General features: G+C 64.5%; 1 protein-coding gene across 1 annotated transcript in view; it reads left to right on the top strand.

Annotated features, from left to right (window-relative positions):
• Window positions 1–1,785, top strand: part of DYNC1H1 (dynein, cytoplasmic 1, heavy chain 1) — a 62,185-nt gene that overhangs the window by 58,175 nt on the left and 2,225 nt on the right. Inside the window, exons 74-76 of the mRNA XM_010851418.1 lie at window positions 1–92; window positions 189–292; window positions 1,580–1,785. The exon at window positions 1,580–1,785 is cut by the window's right edge and continues 4 nt beyond it. Coding sequence (XP_010849720.1) covers window positions 1–92; window positions 189–292; window positions 1,580–1,785 — 402 coding nt within the window. The remainder of the gene's footprint in view (window positions 93–188; window positions 293–1,579) is intronic.

The raw sequence follows: 1,785 nt of genomic DNA, 5'->3' as shown, positions 1-1,785 counted from the left end.
CGCCTGTTCACCACCCGGAGTTTCGACAGTGAGTTCAAGCTGGCCTGCAAGGTCGACGGGCACAAGGACATCCAGATGCCGGACGGCATCAGGTGCGTGCCCTCCCCACCACCACCATGGGGCAGGGGGCCAGGGCACCGGGCACTTCCGCCCACGGTAACGTGTTAACCGGCGTGCTGCTGTTCCAGGCGAGAGGAGTTCGTGCAGTGGGTGGAGCTGCTGCCTGACACGCAGACGCCCTCCTGGCTGGGCCTGCCCAACAACGCCGAGAAGGTTCTCCTCACCACGCAGGGTGGGTACCCCCGCCCACTGGCCAGCCGGGCACTCCTCCTCCGACCAGCCCCCGGGAGGCAGGGAAACCCTCGGCCCAGGCGGTGTGTGTTCTGCAGCCTCCGTTCTGGGACACGGGCTCGGGAGCTAGTACATGGGGTCTGGAGATTGCACTTAGATTTCTGTTTTGGGTTCAGAAGTGATGTCGTCTTTCCTCCTGTTCAATTTCTTTTAAGTTCCTGGCATTAAGTGACGTCTCAGAACTGTTAGTCTCTTTCTAGAAGGTATTTTTACTAGAACTTCAAGACTAATCAAGAGATCATTTAACGCAGTGGTTCTCAAAGTGTGGTCCCTAGACCAACAGCCTCAGATGGACTGCAGCTTTAGAGATGCAGGTCCTCGGGCCCCACCCTTCCCCGGGCATCCGAACTAGGGGTGCCAGGACACTCACAGGTGTGAGAAGTGCTCTGACCCAGGCTTCTCTTTACTGGAGAAGACTGACGTGCCCGAAGCCACACAGCTGGGGAACAGGACAGGCCCTCGATTCAGCTCTGTAACGAGGACCCCTAGCTGTGGGGCCCGCCTCCAGCCTGAGGACCACCTTGACTCAAGCCTCTCTCTGTGGGGTCGAGGCGGTGGGCCCCATGGTGACCACGAGGGAGGTCGGGCTGTCTGCGGTTGAGTCTCGATTTAGTTGGGACGCAGGGGAGGGTCTGAGGCGGGGGCCTGGGTGGGCGCCCTCCTGTGCAGAAGCGCGTGCTCAGAGCATGCAGAGTGCCGACTCCGGTGCCTCCTGCCGGGAGTAGCTTCGGGGTCCCCTCGGCACCGCAGCGAAGGTGTCTGAGCCCCAGTAAAGCCGGAGCTCTGCAGAGAAGCTCGCCCCCAGGCCCGTGCAGGAGGCCCTGGGCTAAGGGTGCCCAAGGTCGTGTGTCCCACCTGGAGGCTGTGAGGTTTGAGCCCCAGGGGCCCGGCCAGGGAACAGCTCATCGCTGGACTCGGAGGGAGCTCTCTCTGGGGCCAGGACCCTGGGCACAGGCCGAGCCCGGGGCACTCAGGAGGCCACCTGCTCCCCGATGACCGTGGACGCGTGAGCCTTGGCGCCGTCTCTGGTGTCTGCGCGCAGCCTCGGTGCGGCCCCAGCGGTCGTGGCTCCACCCGTGGCGTTGGGCCTTCTCCCCGGCCAGCCTGCCCTCGGTGCCGTAGGGACGGGTGCCCGCAGGGCACCTCACGGGGCGCAGGGCCCCCGGGTAGATGCGCAGGGAGGCCTCCGCGCTCAGCCTGTCCCCACCACGCCCCTGCCCCCGCCCAGGTGTGGACATGATCAGCAAGATGCTGAAGATGCAGATGCTGGAGGACGAGGACGACCTGGCCTACGCGGAGACAGAGAAGAAGGCGCGGCCTGACTCCTCGTCCGACGGGCGCCCCGCCTGGATGCGGACGCTGCACACCACCGCCTCCAACTGGCTGCACCTCATCCCGCAGACGCTCAGCCACCTCAAGCGCACGGTGGAGAAC

This window comes from Bison bison, unplaced genomic scaffold (assembly GCF_000754665.1).
Source record: "Bison bison bison isolate TAMUID 2011002044 unplaced genomic scaffold, Bison_UMD1.0 scf7180017864302, whole genome shotgun sequence".
NCBI classification, from domain to species: Eukaryota; Metazoa; Chordata; class Mammalia; order Artiodactyla; family Bovidae; genus Bison; species Bison bison.
The sequence above is the reverse complement of the archived record's forward strand: the minus strand, read 5'-3'. Positions and strand labels throughout refer to the sequence as shown.